Source organism: Alternaria burnsii (assembly GCF_013036055.1).
Source record: "Alternaria burnsii strain CBS107.38 chromosome Unknown 746, whole genome shotgun sequence".
NCBI lineage: Eukaryota > Fungi > Ascomycota > Dothideomycetes > Pleosporales > Pleosporaceae > Alternaria > Alternaria burnsii.
In genome coordinates this window covers 831538-849945 of record NW_024066109.1, presented here as the reverse complement: position 1 = coordinate 849945, position 18408 = coordinate 831538, and the positions used below count along the sequence as shown (strand labels likewise).

At 50.9% G+C, this 18408-nt stretch overlaps 7 protein-coding genes across 7 annotated transcripts; 4 read left to right on the top strand and 3 right to left on the bottom strand.

Annotated features, from left to right (window-relative positions):
* Positions 1–147: 147 nt before the first annotated feature.
* On the top strand, positions 148–6205 carry GT037_002844 (glycosyl hydrolases family 18 protein; the record flags this gene model as incomplete). The annotated part of the gene is made up of 7 exons (XM_038927891.1): positions 148–314; positions 625–933; positions 981–1146; positions 1197–1730; positions 1923–2214; positions 2278–5219; positions 5315–6205. The coding sequence occupies 7 exons, from the start codon at positions 148–150 to the stop codon at positions 6203–6205; spliced, it is 5301 nt and encodes a 1766-aa protein (XP_038789169.1).
* A 421-nt stretch (positions 6206–6626) lies between these two features.
* Positions 6627–7729, bottom strand: GT037_002843 (uncharacterized protein; the record flags this gene model as incomplete). The annotated part of the gene is made up of 3 exons (XM_038927890.1): positions 6627–7457; positions 7511–7599; positions 7660–7729. The coding sequence occupies 3 exons, from the start codon at positions 7727–7729 to the stop codon at positions 6627–6629; spliced, it is 990 nt and encodes a 329-aa protein (XP_038789168.1).
* Positions 7730–8138: 409 nt separating this feature from the next.
* On the bottom strand, positions 8139–8362 carry GT037_002842 (uncharacterized protein; the record flags this gene model as incomplete). Its single annotated transcript, XM_038927889.1, has 2 exons — positions 8139–8252; positions 8312–8362. 2 exons carry the CDS (start codon positions 8360–8362, stop codon positions 8139–8141), a joined length of 165 nt encoding a protein of 54 aa, XP_038789167.1.
* A 1216-nt stretch (positions 8363–9578) lies between these two features.
* On the top strand, positions 9579–10772 carry GT037_002841 (uncharacterized protein; the record flags this gene model as incomplete). The annotated part of the gene is made up of 1 exon (XM_038927888.1): positions 9579–10772. One exon carries the CDS (start codon positions 9579–9581, stop codon positions 10770–10772), a length of 1194 nt encoding a protein of 397 aa, XP_038789166.1.
* Positions 10773–11632: 860 nt separating this feature from the next.
* Positions 11633–13348, top strand: GT037_002840 (uncharacterized protein; the record flags this gene model as incomplete). The annotated part of the gene is made up of 1 exon (XM_038927887.1): positions 11633–13348. One exon carries the CDS (start codon positions 11633–11635, stop codon positions 13346–13348), a length of 1716 nt encoding a protein of 571 aa, XP_038789165.1.
* Positions 13349–13427: 79 nt separating this feature from the next.
* GT037_002839 (uncharacterized protein) lies at positions 13428–14416 on the bottom strand (the record flags this gene model as incomplete). Its single annotated transcript, XM_038927886.1, has 3 exons — positions 13428–14162; positions 14206–14298; positions 14354–14416. The coding sequence occupies 3 exons, from the start codon at positions 14414–14416 to the stop codon at positions 13428–13430; spliced, it is 891 nt and encodes a 296-aa protein (XP_038789164.1).
* A 1174-nt stretch (positions 14417–15590) lies between these two features.
* On the top strand, positions 15591–17828 carry GT037_002838 (uncharacterized protein; the record flags this gene model as incomplete). Its single annotated transcript, XM_038927885.1, has 2 exons — positions 15591–16608; positions 16708–17828. The coding sequence occupies 2 exons, from the start codon at positions 15591–15593 to the stop codon at positions 17826–17828; spliced, it is 2139 nt and encodes a 712-aa protein (XP_038789163.1).
* Between the last annotated feature and the right edge of the window lie 580 nt (positions 17829–18408).

The following is an 18408-nucleotide window of genomic DNA, read 5'->3' as shown; positions in this document are numbered from 1 at the left end:
AACGTGACCTGTGTCCTTCCTAATACTTAGGTAGAAGCTGATATTATTTCCCGACGTCTTAGCAAGCGAACCCAAAGGCACCAATGCGGTAAAGCGCAAATATAGACGGGGTATCATGTCTGGGCCGCATGGTAAACTTCCCGCGGCATGTCTTCCAGTACAAGTCTGGAAATCCAGTCCGTTGGCTTGGTCTTGTATGCAGGGGCGCGAATTGCACGCGTACTACTCGCTGCTACGGCGGCCGCTGATATTCAGGCGTCCATTGAGTCCACGGCAGGTCCAGATGGCAACATTGGTGCTAACGTACTTGAGTTGTGGGTACCAGTAAGATGGACAGCGTCCGTTTAGCCAGAACACTTCTGATAACTCTCTTCTTCAGTCTTTGATCTTGGTTTCTTCCCTATTGTTATCAGTGGGATTAGACACCGAGATGTCCAGATCGACCTCCGCGTTCGTACGGTGGGCGATTGTTTTGTGTGTGTTGCTCTCCACTGCGACAGCGCATCAGTCGCACGCACGATTTCACCACAAGAGGTCTCACGGGCCACCAACTTGCGTGAAGCCTACTCAGTATGTATACGAACTCTGTGAGAAGTAGCGCCTTCGTAGCTGATTTGAGTTTAGTCCGTTTGACTATTCTGCGAAAGAAAAGTACACGGAACTTGCACCTGTTTGTCCGCATCTCACCCCACGCGCTCTACAGCCAAGAGCTGAAGAGGACTATTCATGCTCTGAGTCTAAGCCATGCAAGAATGGGGCCTGCTGCCCGAAGGCTACCGGATATTGTAACTATGGTGAGAAGTATTGCGGCACAAACGGTCAAAGTCCCAACGACGTTTGCTGGTCAAACTGCGATGCCAAAGCGGAGTGTGGCAAAGACGCTAAGATACCTGGTGCGAAATGCCCGCTCAATGTTTGTTGTTCAGAATTTGGGTATGCTAGTCAAGAAATTCTCGATGATACCAGCTTACAGCCCACAGCTTTTGCGGCATGACCGAGGAGTTTTGCGAGAAAGGTACCGAAGACGAACCAAAATGCCAGAGCAATTGCGAACAGCCAGGCTCTGGTGGCTCTGACGGCGATGCTCAGAAGATAGTGATCGGTTACTACGAAGCTTGGGCACATGACAGGAAATGTCAAGGCATGGTGGGTCAGGCCAGTCAAGAGCGAGTGCAACATACTCATTCGATTCGCAGGACTTCAAAGACATCCCAACAGGCGCACTGACTCATCTCTACTTTTCCTTCGGGTACATCTCACCTGGCACTTTCGATCTGGTACCGATGGATGACCTTAGCCCCGATCTATTCTCGCAGTTCACAGATGTCAAGAAATCGAACCCTGGCTTGAAAACGGTCATTGCTCTTGGCGGCTGGACCTTCAACGATAATGGCACCGCGACTCAGCCAGTCTTCAGCGACATGGTCAGCACCGCTGCTAATCGCGCCTTGTTCATCAAAAAGTTATTCGCTTTCATGAGACAGTACGCCTTCGATGGTGTGGACTTTGACTGGGAGTATCCTGGAGCAACTGATCGAGGTGGTAAGCCTGAAGACGGCGAAAACTTTGTTACGTTCTTGAAGGAACTTAACGAGGAGAACGATAAACAGCTTATGCATTATGTTGTCTCTTTCACTGTTCCTACCAGCTTCTGGTATCTGAGACATTTTGATCTGAAAGCTGTGGATTACGTTGACTTCGTCAATGTTATGAGCTATGATCTACATGGAGTAAGTGAAGCCATATCTTTGCCTCCCGCTTCTTCATCTATGTGTATCGGAAAGTAAGATATCGAGGTGAAGAGACAACACACTTTTGAGGAATTGCTCTCCTCACAAGCTTCATGATGGCTAGCCAAGGTGTCGGATGCAGCGATAATATGCATCATTTATTACTGAGCAAGCGCTAACATATATGTCTAGGTCTGGGACTCAACAAATCCAATTGGCAACCACATATATGGGCATTCGAACTTGACCGAGATCAAGCTAGCTTTAGATCTTTTCTGGCGCAACGACATCAAACCAGAGAAGCTCAATCTGGGGCTAGGGTTCTACGGTCGCAGTTTCCAGCTGTCAGACCCCTCGTGTTACCGGCCTGGCTGTAACTTCAAGGGCGGAGCATCTCCTGGTCCCTGTTCCGACAACTCAGGTACCTTGACGTACAAAGAGATTCAACAGGTGATCAAACAGCACAAGATCAGTCCTTACTATGGTAAGCAGCCACGCCGAGACCAGCACATGTGGCAGATCTGCTGACCACCTTTTGAACTTTTAGACAAGGAGGCTCAAGTCAAGTACATCACCTGGAATCAAGACCAATGGGTTTCGTATGATGACAAAGATACATTCAAGGCGAAGATTGACTTTGCGAACAAGCTAGGTCTCGGTGGACTACTTATTTGGGCAATTGACCAAGATACGGATGATTTGGATGCTCTTAACGCCGTCGTCTCTCCAAAGTCTGTCAAAGCTCTCGCAATGACTGCCGATGACGCTTCCTTTTGGGACGATGCTACAGTACCGGATTGCTATGTCACTGACTGTGGCGGCACTTGTAAGGCTGGTTTCTTCAAAATTGAACAGCAACCATGTGGTGGCGCGAAGCCTGTCACGCGCAACTCCAAAGAAAAGGACAGCCAGCTGTGCTGTCCAGTTTCCAGTGCACCCGATCCTGACAAATGTCACTGGCGCGGTGAAGCACCTCCATGCAATGGCCGTTGTCACGACAATGAGGTACTACTTCAAATGAACAAGTGGGGTGACGGGAAGTACTGTGAAGACGGAAACAAAGCATATTGTTGCGAGTCACCTGCGGCTAAGGGTCATGACTGTTACTGGGCAGGCGTCGGCAAGGATTGCAATAACGATGACACGACAATGACCTTTTCAGGCACTTTTCTTAGCACGATTGCCGACATTGCAGACGCGATGACTTTGATCGATAACGCTCTGGTTAACTGGCTCGAAGCCGTTGACGTCGACATGCAGAAACGATACTGCTGCCCAAAGAAAGATGCCAAAAATTGGAAGAACTGCCGGTGGTACGGAGAGCCCGGATCTTGCTTCGACAACCATTGCCCGGTCGGAAAGCAAGTGCAACTCACGGATAGCCCGTACGGTTTTGGGCAGTCCTGTTTCCCTCGGCTGGAAAGGAACAGAGTCTACTGCTGCGACCCAACGGATGGTAAACAGCTATTTCTTCCGGTACCACTTGATCGGCTGTTCAGCGACCCCCCGACTGGGGACGACATCGATACGGACTTCGAGCTCAATGTAGACGATACTTTTGGTGGACAGGGCGACAAGACCGACGATGACCCTTCGAATGCTGCGTTTCAGTTCGTCGTGCTTGCATCGCCTAAAGAATTGCAACACTCTCTCGATAAACGCGATGGCTCTCACTGGGAAGTGTTCAATTGCCAAGGTGGGCCAAGTGAAGAGGAGCAAACCATCCAGATGTTTTGCACCGACGTCTCGGAGAACAACAATTGTCAGAACATTGGACTTGGACACGGTGTACCCGGCACTATCCTTGAAATGCCAGCTGGCTGTGGAGCCGGCCGCTATGCCGTCGCGAAACACATGGTCCCTGCTGTCAATCAGACAATTCCGCACCATCTTCGGAAGCGAGCATCACATATGCCAATGGTCTATGATCTGACCTTCGACTACAACTTCAGGCGCGTCCCTCGCGATTCTGGAGATACCCAGATGAGGATAGACTTCTCCAATAAGAACGACTACTGGGACAATGTTGTCGCAGCTGCAAGCACAAAGCGTAAATCTAAACGCTCCTTGTCTGATTTTGACGGCAATCACAAGAGATGGCTGGAAGAGGAGTGGCGAGATGACTACCACGGTGGTGTTCTTAGTCACGAGGAGCTTCACAAGCGATGGTTCGGATCCGACGTGCTTGCTTGGCTTACGAACTTGGTCAGTCCCAAGATTGAGAAAGAGTTTACACACGATGTGAAGGAGCAATTCATCGCCAAAATCATTGACGACAAAGTTGAGTGTGGCACAGGACCAGCGAAGTTCAATGCCCATGTTTTGGTGCAGGCTCTCACAGATGTCGAGATCTCCACCAGTTTTGGTTTCACCCTCATCACTAAGCTCAATTTCGATGATAAAGGCGGCTCTCTTGACCTGAGTCAGTCGTATCTTACATTCAGTAACAGTGGTAAGGTCACTGCTGTATTCACTCTCGAAGCTATGATCAAGGTTTCGTATGAGTCGGGAGAGAAGACAATTCTCACTCTTCCCTTCCCAGGCGCAACGTTCCGAGTTCCTGGCATTGTTACTATTGGTCCCTCGGTCCGCGTGGTTGGTGAGTTCAACGCTGGCCTCACACTATCTGCGGAGATAGAAACAAAGATCGATCTTGCGGATTGGGACGTCCGGCAAACTTACCCAGCCGCTTCCGAGGAATACGAGCCTCAGGCTGACAAGGAACTGGATTCTGGAGAGACTGGTGACAAAAACGGCCTGCTGGAACCTCAATTCTACGCTGCTGTTCTAGCTTCAGGCCAGGCTGAGGCCCATCTCAAGGCTGTCGCAGAGTTTGGTATTCGCTTCGATGACGACTGGAAGGTCGGGGCCGCAACGGCCGGAGTCGTAGCTGATGGCTACGTTCGTATGGAGGTTGGAGCTGGTAAGAGCACTGAAGCTTCATGTCCGTGGACATATGGCTTCTACGTGGGCGCAAAGTTGTATGCGCAGGTCAGTACTCCGGCAGCGTTCGGTTGGGGCACCAAGACGTGGGATCTCCCAGGATCTGGTGAGGTGGGTCTTCCAGAGGGTGGCCAATGTCCCGACCTTCAATCAGGCCAGCCGACTAAGCGCGGTTTCATGTCGGTCGATGGTGGTCTTCCCCCTTACCACTCTTATGGACTCTCCGGGATTGCGAACGATAGCATAACGGTACACCGATTTGGCAAACGCGTCACACCCTGGGGTCCCCCATTTCACATTCCCCTACAGGACCTGTTGTGCCCGAGCCCTGGAGGAAGCCCTGACAACGAAGGATCGGCGTGTTCAGAGCTTTCACATGTGGTGGACGGTAGTACTTCTCTGGCAAAGCGCGCGTCTGGCGATGTGACCCTCAACCATCTGTTTGCACGAGGTTTGGATCGCAAAACCCAGGACATCTGCGACAAACTCGGCGGCAAGATGGTCATTGTTAGCGCTGACTTCCACACCTCCGGTACCATATTGAACGTAAGTCATGTTACATGCCTCGAAGAGACTAGGCTTTACAAGCTATGCTCCCTTAGCAAATTCTAGTATGACCTCGCTGACATTCGGTTGGACAGGTACTCCCAAATATAGCGACATATGGCTACACAAACTACCAAAGTTGCCTTGACATGGGTTTTGGTCAAATCACAACGCCTACTGCCGGTAATACAGGACGATTCGCCACAGAGCATATCTTGGAATTCCAGATGGTCAAGAATTTCTTCGATAATTATGCCAAACCAACAAAGTCTAGTTCTTTGACCAAGATCGACTGTTACAACACACAAAAAAACATCAACTTCTGCAAATGCGTTCAAAGCTTCTGGTACGATGTCAGAGTTGCAGAAAGAATCACTATCAACGGTGTGACTAAGTCTGCCATCGATTGGGTTGGCGCTGTCTTTCCCAGCCACACCAACCAATGGAGTAACGAGCTCGTTCTTCTCGATGGCGAAGTCAACAACATCAAAGAAGGTCTCTGGGGCGTCAGTGACGCCCGCAATTCCGACACACTCGATACATATGCGGGCGACGGTGTAAAACTCTTCAAATACGTCAAAGACACTATCGCTGCCATCCGCTACCATATCGATCCCTTCATCCGCCAAACACTGGTTGCTCAGAAAGACCGGGTCGGCCAGATGTTGAACGAACTCGAAACAGTTCACCTGCCGCAAATCACAAAGACCATCAACAATCAGCAGGTCACTTGGCAAAGTCTGGATCTGCAGACAAAGTGGAATACGTATATGCGTACTCAGAATGCGGCGGCTATCACAAAAAGCTTCGCGTTGGTAGACAAGTATCTGGCCAAGTTGGTGGATGGATATACCTCGGTTGCGCAGAGAGAGGCGGCGAAGAGGGGGACGGCTGATGCACTCATTCTCAAGGGGCTTATTGAGAAGATTGATGCCCTGCAGGCTGACTGGACTAATAACAAGCCGGTTTGGACGAATCCTTTGTAGTTATTAGAACCTCCGTTAGTGTTCATATAGAATTGGCGTGTAGTGTAGCCACTTTTAGAGACACTTTTGTTTATGGTGTTGCAGTGCAGGGAGTGCACGTAGTACATATCGGGATGGCGACCTGCAATTAGTAACAGCACAGTGGATCAATCGTTGTATGCTGCCGAGAAAGTGATGGTAGTTATTTATGATAGAGGCTATAGTAGAAGGTATAGCAACAGGATTGCGATCTCCGGAATGAGTAACTAAGATGAAACAATAAGTGATTAATGCTAACGCAGGACCGCGAGTCTCGACAGATCGTTAGGGAGAATTGATTCTTAGTGTCCTATGATCGTATATGATAGATTGGCGTTGTCATATGCACAAAAAAGCATATGTAACATCACATCCAGATCGAGCTACTGCTCAAGGTTTCTCCCTATTTGTCCAGATGAGCACGGAATATCTCAGGGTATCGATGGCCTGAGACAGTGGCCTTGCTAAGAGCTTTCTCAAGTTCCTGAGTCTCCGCCTGCGTAAGCTCAACGTATTTGGTGTTCTCCATGACACGCTCCACCTTGGTGGAACCGGGGATGGGCAGAACACCCTGCTGCTGTACCCAAGCAATTGCGACCTGTGCGCTGGTGGACCCCTTCTTCCTAGCAACATTCTCAACAGCCTCAGCTAGCTCTACGTTCTTCTCGAAGTTTCCAGGCTGAAAGCGGGGGTAAAATCGGCGGAAGTCGTTTTCGGGGATATCATCGAGAGTCTTGAATTGCCCAGTCAGCCAGCCGCGGTCTAGGGGGCTGTATCCGACAACAGGGATACTGAGTTCACGGCAAGTTTCGACGACGCCTCCCTTTTCCAGAGCTTCTTGCGAAAACAGGCTCAGTTCGATCTCGACAGCAGCGGGAGGGTATACGGCATGAGCACGACGGATCGTTTGAGCGCTCACCTCGCTGAGGCCATAGGATCCAATCTTGCCTTCCTTGATTAGCTCAGCAAGTGCCCTGACACTCTCCTCTATAGGAACGTTGGGGTCGACGCGTGCGGGCTCAAAGAGATCGATGGACTTGAGACCATCGAGCAAGGTGAGGCATTCGTCAACGGATGCTCGAATCTGCTCCGGACTAGCAGTTGGTGACTGTGTAGCTCCATCATAGGCGCCTTTGATGCTGAGCACAACGCGCGATGCATCTTCCGGGTACTTGGTAAAGTAGTGCTTGAGGAGATGGAGAGAATTCGCGTCTGGAGATCCGTAGAAGGTTCCCTATGAGGATGTTAGCCACCGCTGTATAAACAAATCTCTCATGTGGTTCATACAGCGTTCCAGAAGGTGGCACCGTTTTCCAGAGCGGCTTTCAATGGCTTAGTCGCCTCGTCGTGGGTGATGTTGCCGAACAGCGTAAGGGCTATACAGGTGATGCTTAGCGATTGTGATAGCACATCGCTGTCTTCTACATGCAACTTACTCATTAGGCCATAGCCAATGGGGCCAACAGGCTTCCCAGCGATTGTCTTAGGGGCGGACAAGGGGGACATTTTGTTTCTGTATTGGAGATTGGGGTGAGGTGTTTGTGCTGGATCATCCTAGGGTTGCGACGTAGATATTTGCTTAAATACGCCCGACACTCATACGCCCAACACACATACGCCCGACACTCATACGCCCGACACTCATACGCCCGACACTCCTTCCACCAGTTATCTCCGCTAGGGCGGCTAGGCTGACAACATGGGGCGATTGCACCGCACCGGACATAAGACAATATCCGCAATTACATGCAGTCTGTGGAGTTGTCATTTTTGTTTGCGGACATTCGTGTAGTTGCATCGGCAGTATCGCTTTGAGAGGCGCCTGAACAGTAGCCTTTAGCAATAGTGATGGGCGCCAATCAGAAAGGCAACCAATCGAGTAGCGTGATGTCGCTTACAGTTGGCAACACCCTCGTCATATTATGATGTGCTTGAACGTGATACCGAGTCGAAGTTTCTGGGTTTGTCCTCTGCGCGATACTCTCTCGATAGTCGTTTCCAAAGAGACTATGTGAATGTGACTGGTGACCTGTGAAAGTCAATGAGAAAGTTAATAAGGATACAAAACAAAGCAAGCAGCTCACTGACACGTGTGTCCAAGTCCTCTTTGAGGATAGGGAAGACGAGGAAAGAACCCATGATCACGAATGCCGTGCTGATTCCTGCTGGCACAGAGCACTAACTCTGGTCTTCTCAGTAAGCACGCCTTTTAACATCGACACCCAGCATCGCGGAAAGTGGCGGACATGGTTTCTGGTGGAGTCAATGTTGCAAATTTCAGAAAACGTAGATCTTGTCATGAATAGCGAGGACAGTCTTGCGGCACTGTCCTGTACCCGGGGCGCTCTTGTCGTAGAACCCCGATCCGTTGGCTGGTGTCTAGAGGTTTTTGACAAGCTCTGTGTTCGCGGCAGACTTTGCGATTACTCTCTATGCGCACCGGATAGCGGGCGTTTCGAGTGTATTGATCGCGCATACTTTTGTAGATGCAGCATCTAATTCAGGTTTTCGCCGACGAGATTATATGTTATAAAAACGTTCAAGGGCGAGCTTCACTCGAAGGGCACTTGGGTACGCTCGCAAAAGTAAAATATAAGGTACACACATACACGACACCTAGACCGACACTCGACGGGGTTTACATCGGCATATCGCAATAAAAGGCGCGTGAGCGGTCCGTTCGCAGGCAACGTTCGGTGTTGTTGAATGAGGCACCGACCATCGAGTAACAGCATTGTGTGCTATATGCCATGTGTCAGTATCGACGAGCCACGAGAGGCTGCAGTTGTTGCTTAGCAGCTATGAGTCTTGGTCGCAAGGACTATCTAGTTCATGCACGCTTATCCGGTTTGTCGTATACTAGTGCGGTGTTGGCGAGGCTTTTGAGTAACAGCGTGCGAAATAGAGCGATGGTCACTGTGTAACGTGTATTTATGATGCGTGGTGAGGACGCAAAGATATATTGTGAGTGTTGAAAGAGAAGGGTGAGGGGGAAGATTTTGCTTGTGGCTGTCCTCGTGCGGTGGACGCGGCAAGCGATTCCCACTGTGCAGATGACGATGACATCACACCCACCGCCTAGCGCGTTATTTACGCGTTTCGATACCCTCCCCCCGCAAATACATAGTAATTATCCAATACCCAGAATGTCTCAAGAACTGGATTAGTATAGTTTCAAAGGCTGTATGTCCATACCGATTTCAATGATATCGCGCCGTCACGCCCGATTGTGCATATAGAGGTGCCCAGAGCTCGTGGCACCCTAGCATGCTTCCAACAGCGCACATACCGCAGTGACGATACTCAGGACGACTATTGAAATCGACTCGACTCCGTGTACTGTAAGGCCGCCACCATGGTTGAGTCCGCCGAAGAAGACCTGCCGCCGTCCGATAGTTCCTATCTAGTTCTCCGACATCCTACCACTGAAGAGTGCACAGCCATTTCGACAAATACCTTTACCATGTGGAAAGATTCGCTCACACTCCCGCTCTTCTTGGAAGAGTCGCACCTCCTCACCACAGTGCCTTTGGCCCGCAATGGAGGCATGACAATGTGGATCTTAGTCCACCGAGATCAAGCTCCAGGCGAACGTCAAATTCTGTGCTCTTGCGAGAGCTTCTACAAGCGCTCGCTCACCAGCGATACTAGCGGTACAATCAGTGAGAACATAGTGCATGGTATAGCCAGTGTCTTTTGCCCTGAAGCATACCGTGGTCGAGGTTATTCAGCACGCATGATGCGTGAGCTGGCGAGAGTGTTACACACATGGCAGGCGGAAGGGCAGCGGTGTGTAGGGAGCACTCTATACTCTGACATCGGCAAACAATTTTACACGAAGCTGGGTTGGCCACCGAACGCTACAAATTCACAGATCGAGCTTCAACCTGATACTACAGTATGGCCTTCGCTTGCTTTACCAATCATAGAAAATGAACTGGAAGCATTTTGCAAGCGGGATGAAAAGATGGTTCGATCTCGTATGGCTGTACCCGCACAAGGCTCAAGATTCCGCTTCACGATCATTCCAGACCTGGACCATATGCTGTGGCACATATCTAAAGAAAATTTCGCCACCAGACACCTTTTTAATAGAACACCCGACGTAAAAGGTGCTATCGCCGGACCGCCAGGCAGTCAAATCTGGGCCATTTGGACTCACCGGTACTACAATCAACCCGACAAAAGTTCATCGGCAAACGTGCTATACGTGCTTCGGCTTGTCGTAGAGATCGACGAGACCGCAACAAGGCTATCTTCAGATGTGGCAAAACGGCCTGATTCTAATGCTTACAACCAGCAAGTGGGATATCTCAGAGCGGTTTTACAAGCAGCAAGGGCCGAAGCGAAGAGTTGGAGATTAGACGTCGTCAAGTTGTGGGATCCTACGCCCTTGGTTCTGGACATGCTGGCTCAGAGTGGTCTGGAATATGAGGTCATCGAGCGGGAGAACGATAGTATCGCCAGCCTGCTTTGGTACGACGAGTCTGGCGGTACGGAAAACGAGGCGCCTTTATGGTTGAACAACGAGCACTATGCATGGCAATAAGAAATCAGAGGGGTGGGGGTTCTAATGGATAGTCTTCTCGTGCTTGCCTACCATGCAACATTAGACCTCCTTGGGTTTAACAACCTGCGCTCAGGTAAGTCTCGTTCTTTTCTCTGAATGCAATATTTCTTGGTCTTTGCTGTGTTCGTTCATACACAAACACAGGCCTTATTGCATGAATCTCCCCCGTTCTATATTGGCGAAGTGCTCCCGAACCCATTGCCTTTTGCGCAATCCAGCCTCGTCGACCATAATCAACGTCTACAGGATAATTCCAAACGGTGAACCTGTATGACATGCGATTGTCAACAAGCTCATGGACTCGAGCTTCGCTTGGAAACCTCTATTTCGAGTACGCGTAGATGCGATGCAAATGCAGTGTGTGACCAATAATCATTAAGCACTGCCAGTTGCGTGATCCTTCCATATATGCATCTGGAATAGCGTTCGTTTGTGGAGCGACTCAACTCTTTCGTTGTGAGAAGTGGCGTTCGTTATCAGTAGAAGTGCATCAGGCTGAGGGGAACCGACCCGACTGTGCATCGACTCAATGCGGGTCCTCGGATGTTTGGATGCGAAGCAAATCACGCAGTCTTAGAGCCAACCATCTGAGGTTCTATTCCGTTCTCTCGGCGCTTCCTCAATCTCTTACCGTCTCTTAAAGATCCATCGTTCCATTCTACGGCATCAGCTTGCGTCATCGATTCAACATGAGACCCCAGGCCACGATTTCCACGCATCAACTAGATCAGCCGCAGATTTGCTTCAATCGTCAAGACGACAAAGGATTTTGGAACTCTTGTAAAGCATGGCACTGGTACCCACTTCACCTGTGTCTGTGTGTAGCCTTTGTTGGGATCATGTTCACCCTAGTCGATGGGCGTGCTTTCAGAATCGCAACCCCAGCCTACTTCTTCCAGCGCGAGTCTGGGCTATACCAAGCAGAAGCGACTGGCTTTGTTTCTGCTGCATTAGTCCTTCTGCGGCTCATAGCTGAGATTGGCTCGTCACTCATCATCTGGCGCCTTGTCTTCCTCCTTCTTGGCAAAACCGGAATCACACTTGTGGAGCTTTGCCGCGTGGTAGACATGAGGCTTCCGATATTTTCTGGCTTTGGATCCCCCCAGCATCTATACTGTTCGCTATTTGCAGTCATCATTGTCGTACTCGTGTGGCCATCCTCTATTGCAGCACCTCTCGCCAACTCGTCCTTGCAGTGGATTCCTTCATCCCAGCTCGTCCATCTTCGAACACGAAACTATGAACTTCCAGATATCAGGACCCAAGACGCGTGGGACAGCTTTCTTTACCCAGAGGATATTGTCGCGATCGCATTGAGAGCGGCTACTATGGGTGCCAGGGATTCGGACTACGCCTTTAGCGCCACCCAAGCTACTCAACGACGCTATATGTACTTGGATCCTCATCTTCCCTCGGAAAGTCTTGCTTTAACGCAAATGCCATATTTTGAGGTTTCGAATATTGAGTGGATGAACGTACAATTCGACTCGGAAACCCCTGGAGATTGGAAGCCAAGTTCCCTCGCTAATGCTAGCATGCAGGAACTTCCCGCTAACAGTAAAAAGATGGGAAACTTAGGTTTCTGGATGACGGAAAAGTGGAACTTTACGAGCGCCACAGAACTCTACAAGAAGCCAACTACCTTTTATGAGAACAAAAGAAATGTCTCGATTCTTGTCGGTCGTATAGGCCTAAACAATGAGGATGACGCAGACTTGGGAACCAATACTACCCAGTGTTCATCTAAACCGGGTAGATTTGGACATTTGCCCACAGGCGTGAGCCACTTCAATTCCTCATGGTTCGTCGACGGTGAATGGACTGCGACGGATTGCTTTCTAGTCGCAGAGGTCACAATGAGGATCGGAATGACCGAGGAACAAAACTACAACATCACACTGGTTGGTGCCTCCGAAAACCTCCACGTAGCATCACCACTAAACGGAGCGAATCAGTCACAGCCAGACCTGATGCCTGATTTAGCTATACTCCCCACCTTGGATATGATGACAGACGTTTTACAACATCTGGTCTCACTGGGCGTTGGGTCGCAGCACCAAGACAATGTGCAAAATTATCTTGCGGGAATGTTGGCAGTCGCGTACCACGCGACGCGTAGCGCTCTGGTAGAACAAGCCACAGACTCCAATACGACAATTACCGCGATACCATCAGAACCGATAGTGCGTGCGTTAGTCAATCGGCGTCGTTTGTATGTGTGGTTGGCTTTGAATGCAACTTTGACACTTGCAGCTCTGCTCTTGTGGGTAGTGCAATCCACCACGACCAAAACTTCGAAAACCGTTCGAGACCCAACGCTTGTGGCCCTTACCACGAACATGGACGCCGTGTGTCATAAGAATGGGTATGGGCTTTGTAATGCGGTCGCTTTGAGCGGTGGCGATAAGAAACTGGGTAGAATGGTTTGGGATTACGAACACGGCGGATCTTGTCGAAAGTTGCGCTTTGCGAGCGGAGGTGATTTGGATGAGAATACGCAGACATCTATACCTTTACTTTCTCTGCGACAGTACAACAAACTTCCGGATCATTAGGCAACAAGCCTGAGAATGTTGGTAGTTTTAGCTCGTGTTTGTGGAGAGCCTACTAGCGTCTCTGCACCCTTGTGATGGGTCAGTCTTCATCCCATCCATCGCCCGATTGATTGCCATCCAGATAGTGAATTACATTCTCTTCCCCTTCCGTGATATCCAGTGGCTCACCACCGTCCCTAAAAGAGTACACTTGCTCTGAGACTTGATAGGCTTTGCATCTGACACGCATGTGCAACACCTGGCCTTTATGGTTGAGAGCTACAAGCAACACCCAACCATCTTCACATGCCTCACGGTCTGCAACCACTACAAGCAGAGCTTGTCGCGATCTTAGATCATCGTCGTCCTCCGCCGTATCACGACTTCCACTATTAGGTTCCATCGCGTCGGGGCACTGGATCAGAGCGCTCAGTATGAAAGATGGGACATCACTCATCAGCTCCACCTCATCGTCTGCGTCCCGTGCTATTACCCCATAAGCAGTAGCATCATCTTTGAATACATTTGGACCAAACAGATCAGCGTTAAACTTGTAATGGTCCTGTGGAGGACATGAAGCTTTCCGCCACAACCGAGTATATGCTTCGTCGGCACTCGCACGTGTGACGATCTCTTTGTCCGACATGTTGTCCAGAGATGCTTCGTTGCCGTACCACGTCCGAATCCAGATAACACCAGCAACACCCCAATTGTCTGGATCTGTCGCCTTGCGCTTCTCAAACACTGACAGGTTTGAAGGGATGTGATCGGGCAAAGAAATATCGTCTTCCCTGCATCGCTCGAAGTACGGCTGATTGACGTGCACATCAGTGGCCTGACCTGCAAAGTATCCCCATGGTTGGACGAGGAGATCCTACATAGCGGCCTCGTTGGCCGAGGCTAATCCATGCTCTGACAATGTTTCGTTCTTGCTCGTCTTGGTGTAGAGTCGACTCTGGGTCCCATTTTTCCTGTTGCCCCGCGTCAGCCGCGACTAGGGAGCTTCAGCCGTCCTGGCTGGCATACCAGGAGGAAATGATCAAAGGGCTCACAGCCAAATGTGTCATGTAAAGTCGGCGAACTGGTCATATGAGCGATTCGGTGTGAGCTGGAGTAAAGAAAGCAATGTTGCGTGCTTTTTCTACGGTCGCCTTGTAGTGCAGCTGTAGAACGGGAAGCGGTATGAGGCGTCCGCGGAATGGGGTCGTAGACTCAGGCTGGCCTTGGCGCATACAGTCGCTTTCCCATTGGCCAGGATACTGATCCTTGCAGACCAGCCCCAGCATAGGTGTTTGAAACTATCTCGAAAGGTATCCTTTCGATTCCGTGACGAAGTTTCTGGTAGAGGGTCGTGGCAACATGTACAGTGCAAGCTTTCGCCTGCCAGAAATTCCTTCGGAAGGCCGCTTGGACGACGAATCTCCACAGCACAGCATTGCTTTTCTCCACATTTGCTTGAGTTGGGTGTTGTGTGAGGAGCTGGACTGGACGATCGCTGCAAATCGCGTGCGATCTTTGAGTGTGGGTGGCATGATTTTGTAGAAGCGAGTTTGGTGGAATTGAGGAGATGTGAGCAAAGAAAAAAGAGGGCTTTTTCCAGAGATTTTCAAAAACGAAAGCAAAATAAGAGAGGAGTGTAAATCGGCAATGTGCCCAGGGTGTGCCCAGGTCGAAGCTTCAAGAGCCACCAATGGGTCAATTTGTATAAATGGTCTTTCTAGTGTTTGTTGATCATGTACACAAGAGTCAAATTACAGGCCCGTGTTAGCTGGAACTTTGCCGTGGCTGGAAACAACGGTTCTGAGGCAGGGAGAGCAACCCTTGTCTAACGAGCCTACTTTGGTAAGAGAAGCTATGGTAAATAGGCGACTCCGCAGATGCTCAGTGCGGCGGTGTCTGGAAAGGCGAAATAGCCGTCGGCGCTACTGTCGCTATGCAACCGATGGGGGTTCTCGTGGAGCAGACCTTTGACAAGAGGGTGTAGATGGTTGATGGTTAAGTAGCTGCTCGCGGTAGCAATGCAGGTCCTGGAGCGATCACGATGACCCGGGTCTAGGCAGAGCGGAAGCTAACCCGGACGTGCCAACGACGTCACGGCAAGCCAGCCACCCAGCCATCCTCGCATGCTCCATGGGCGTCTCCACTCCAGCCCGTCTCCACGGTACACCTCATCCAAAGACACCTCACAGCCCTCACCGCATCGCGACACGTACTATTCCCAACAGAAGCTGCTGCGCATACATGAGCGCCATCACCGCGCTGCATGTGGCAGACGTTGCGATCATACAATCGTGATTTTGCCATTCCGGGTTCCAAGCGGTCACGGATGGCTTCTGGGAGCATTGGCGACGTGCCTGCCGCGACTTTTGCTGAGTACGTAGACGATCCTTTCCTCGACCACGGTAAGAGGGCAGGTGCATCGCAGGCGTCTTTGGAAGGCGATGACGACGTGACCAAGAATGCGCCGTCGGCCGATGCACCGCAATTCGACCTGGCGCAAAGGCCCGAAGCACCTTCGCGATGCATCGCGTTGCGCCCGGCCCTGACCCACCGCCTCTATTCCCATCGCCTCCATGTACGGGCAAAAGCTAAGCTGCAACGCGATAGACTGCTCTCCGGCCCTATGATCGATATATACGTAGGCGAGTCCAACCGCCACTGGTCGCTGCACCGCAACCTCCTGTGCCACCACTCCGAGACCCTCGAGAACGAGCTGCTTGGTGATGCAGACGGCCACACTAGAAAAGACCAGCTCGATCTCCCCGACCACAGCCCCGCCGGCTTCGAGCTGCTGGTGAAATGGCTGTACCAAGGCAGCCTCGACGATGTCTCCGACATGGCTGACGCCAATCTCAAGTACGAGTATGCTGTGAGCTGCCACAAACTCTATCTCCTCTGCGATCGCTTCGACATGGCTCAGTTGAAGAACGTCGCCATGGACCAGTATCGAAAAGGCCTAAATGAGGCCGAGCTGGTACCTGACGCTGACGAGATCGACGACATCTATCGCAAAAGCCCGACAGGGTCACCGTTCCGCAAGCTCATGACGCGCATCGCAGCCCGCCAGATCATGGATCCTGGCAGTGAGCGCGATGTTGAGACTTACCGCGAGTGCTTTGAGAACAACCCCGATTTCGCCATCGACTTGGTCAAGGCAATCAGGTCAGGTACTGGCGGCATGCTATTTGACGACCCTACAGATGAGGGCAACGAATGCGACTACCATGACCACGAAGCTGGGCCCAACTGCCACACAAAGGGCAAGGGCAAGGGGAAGCAAGGTGTGTGACTCTGATCTCCACCCAGCCCATTTCCAATCCCATATCAGCCGTCTCGTCGCTGTCACAATCACAACACGCATAATAACATCCATTAACCAGTAAAGAAGAAAGCCGGCCCGTCATCCGCCAAATCCGTCCCTTACATAAGCTCCGACCAGCAGAACCGCCCTCCCCGCCCTCTTCCCCCGAAGACGCCTCACCCGTCTCGTCCCCTACCGGCTCGCCCACAAGAAGGCAGCGTCGGTCCTCTCCGCCGTCGGCTGACAAGTCCGGCGAGTTCGACAGTAGTCACATCGACGGAGATGGCAGTCGCCAGTCAGCCGCCCAACCCCGACGCGATTCGGGAGAGGGAGAAGGACAGGGAGAAGTTGCGCAAAGTGACGCCACCGGAGCGCAGACGCCTAGAGCGAGCTCAAAGCAGCGGAACGGAGATACAGAAGTCACGCCCAGTCCTAGAAGAGCGCCGCCGAAGCTCAGACGACGCCTCTCCCCCACACCAGAATAGCCATATAGAAGACGAAGCACTCGGGGAGCTTGAAGGAGGACCAGTGCAACCACCACAAAGGACACCTTCGCGTCGAGGTATCTGGGAATGGGCTAGAGTAGGAACGGGCAGACTGAACATCATCGGACGAATACCGCATCCTGAATGGAAAGGCCCGGTAGTGTCGCACCAAGTCGTCATGAATGGCAACTCGCAGATAAGCACCATTCCCGAGATGCATGACGATTTCAGTATCCCCTCCTCGACGGCTACCGAGACAAACGATTTACAAGAATACAACCAAGCAATGGCGGCCAAGATGGAAGGTTTTGGGTTCCCCCATGCTCATATCACAACGTCACCATCCTTCTCACAGACCAAGCGCTCCTCCGACGACCTTGTTGCTGCATCCTCTACGGCTAGCACGCCGGCCAATTTAAATCTCGTCTCCGAGGCTTGGACGCATGGCGAGCGAATCACACCACAACCTTCAAAGGACAGCCCGCCATTGACGCCGGACACCCCTACGCCGAATCAACGTAGGAAGGATTCAACCATAGAGGATGAGAGCACACCTACCAAGGACGCATCGGAAAGCGTAAAGGCAGAGGTCGCTGATCGATCTCACAATGGCGTCAAGACCACCCCTACGCCTGACCGCATCCCGAAGTACCGGATAGCGCTTACGTCAAATTTCCTTTCACCGGCTCGCAGTACCACGAGTTCAACTTCTTAGTTTCTTTCATCACGATTACGATTTGATACGATACCCTATACATACATATTATCTGGCGTTCTAAGCGCAGAATCATTTAATGCAATTCGATTTTTGACCAATATCAGCAGCAGCATTCACTGACTACATGAACGCAACACCACAGCAGTTCTTTCACATACGACCATAGGACACTGAAAATTAGGCTTCCCGTCCGCTCAGCCATATACAAGCAGTGTACCGGCGGATTAGTAGTTAGGTGGGTGACCACTAGCGAATCCCCGCTGTTGTATGTTTTTTTTTTTGCCAATTCTTTCTATTGTTGAGCCCATCAATCTATTAGTGGTAGGTGGATGAATCTGCGATACAGCTTCACAAAGACCGTTCCGTCAGCTTATCCCGTGAGGGGTTCTTCTTTTTCTTCTGATGCCGACATTCCTTTGCTGCCTCGTGCCTTCGATACTTTGACCGAGAGATCACCATATCTTGTGCTGACCTGAAAGATACGCAATTAGATAATCACAGAGCCCACAAGTTTGCCTATCAAAAAGCTAACTGGTATAATTCAATACACTAGCGTTCAATCTCACAAGCTCTTAGC